The sequence below is a fragment of the Buceros rhinoceros genome, unplaced genomic scaffold, assembly GCF_000710305.1.
Source record: "Buceros rhinoceros silvestris isolate BGI_N320 unplaced genomic scaffold, ASM71030v1 scaffold8351, whole genome shotgun sequence".
NCBI classification, from domain to species: Eukaryota; Metazoa; Chordata; class Aves; order Bucerotiformes; family Bucerotidae; genus Buceros; species Buceros rhinoceros.
Genome location: NW_010393623.1, coordinates 1 through 1,217, shown reverse-complemented (window position 1 = coordinate 1,217; position 1,217 = coordinate 1). Strand labels below are relative to the sequence as shown.

The window sequence follows — 1,217 nt, the reverse complement described above, 5'->3', positions numbered from 1 at the left end:
AGGATTGATTCAGATAGATTCTGAGGAAGGACCTGGATCTACACTGACATAGCAGAGAGAAGTGTCTGCATCAGCTCTGTGCAGACCGCGTCCTCGGTAAAATGAGGATTGTGGAGAGGGAGGTTCAGCTGATGGCATGGTATTGCTGTTCGCTACCAGGCGTTTTCTCTCCCAACAGATGAGGAATGTTCCACCACCGAGCATCCCTACAAGAAGCCCTACATGGAAACTTCTCCGGCAGAAGAGGATCCTTTCTACAGGTCCAGTTACCCCCAGCAGCAGGGACTGAACACTTCATACAGGACTGAATCAGCCCAGCGCCAAGCATGTATGTATGCCAGCTCCGCTCCCCCCACGGACCCCGTGCCCAGCCTAGAAGACATCAGCTGTAACACGTGGCCGAGCGTGCCGTCCTACAGCAGTTGCACAGTGTCTGCCATGCAGCCGATGGACAGGTTACCCTACCAGCATTTCTCTGCCCACTTCACCTCGGGGCCGCTGATGCCCCGGCTCAGCAGTGTGGCCAACCATACCTCCCCCCAAATAGGAGATACCCATAGCATGTTTCAGCACCAAACCTCTGTTTCTCACCAACCCATCGTCCGGCAGTGTGGACCTCAAACCGGCATCCAGTCCCCCCCCAGCAGCTTACAGCCTGCAGAGTTCCTGTATTCCCACGGCGTGCCTCGAACCCTTTCACCCCACCAGTACCACTCGGTCCACGGCGTGGGCATGGTGCCAGAGTGGAGCGAGAACAGCTAACAAGGCGGTCAGGAAAGTGCAAGAGCATTAGCCATGGGGAAAAAAAAATGGGAAGAGGAAAAGGGAAAAAAAAATACCCTGTTGATATTAAAAGCGAGAGTATTTTGCAAGACTCCGTTAACTGAATGTTCACCGCTAGCACTCGAGAGGGACGGACGCTGGTTGAAACCACAGACGAAACAGTCATTGGCCTCGGTGTGACTTCCCCCCCCCTCCTTTTTCTTTTGTTCCAAAAGAAAAAAAAACAGCAGATCGGCCCATTGTCCCCTGCCACTGTCCCCACCCAGTTTGCGTTGCTGCCGCCGCCAGCCCTGTGCTCTTGATCCCCCCCTCTGCCCTCCTGTTCTTTTTGTTCTCCAAGGGACACCAAACTCCTGCTGCCTTTCTCAACACAGTCAGAGTGCTTGAACGAAAACAACTAGGTTGTTACTTTTTTTTGTGGTGTTGATGTTGAC

General features: G+C 53.4%; 1 protein-coding gene across 1 annotated transcript in view; it reads left to right on the top strand.

Moving 5' to 3' along the window:
- Positions 1-801, top strand: part of TBX5 (T-box 5) — a gene marked incomplete at its 5' end in the record, with an annotated part of 21,460 nt that extends 20,659 nt beyond the window's left edge. Inside the window, one exon of the mRNA XM_010144917.1 lies at positions 179-801. Within this exon, the coding sequence (XP_010143219.1) occupies positions 179-762 (584 nt within the window). The remainder of the gene's footprint in view (positions 1-178) is intronic.
- Between the last annotated feature and the right edge of the window lie 416 nt (positions 802-1,217).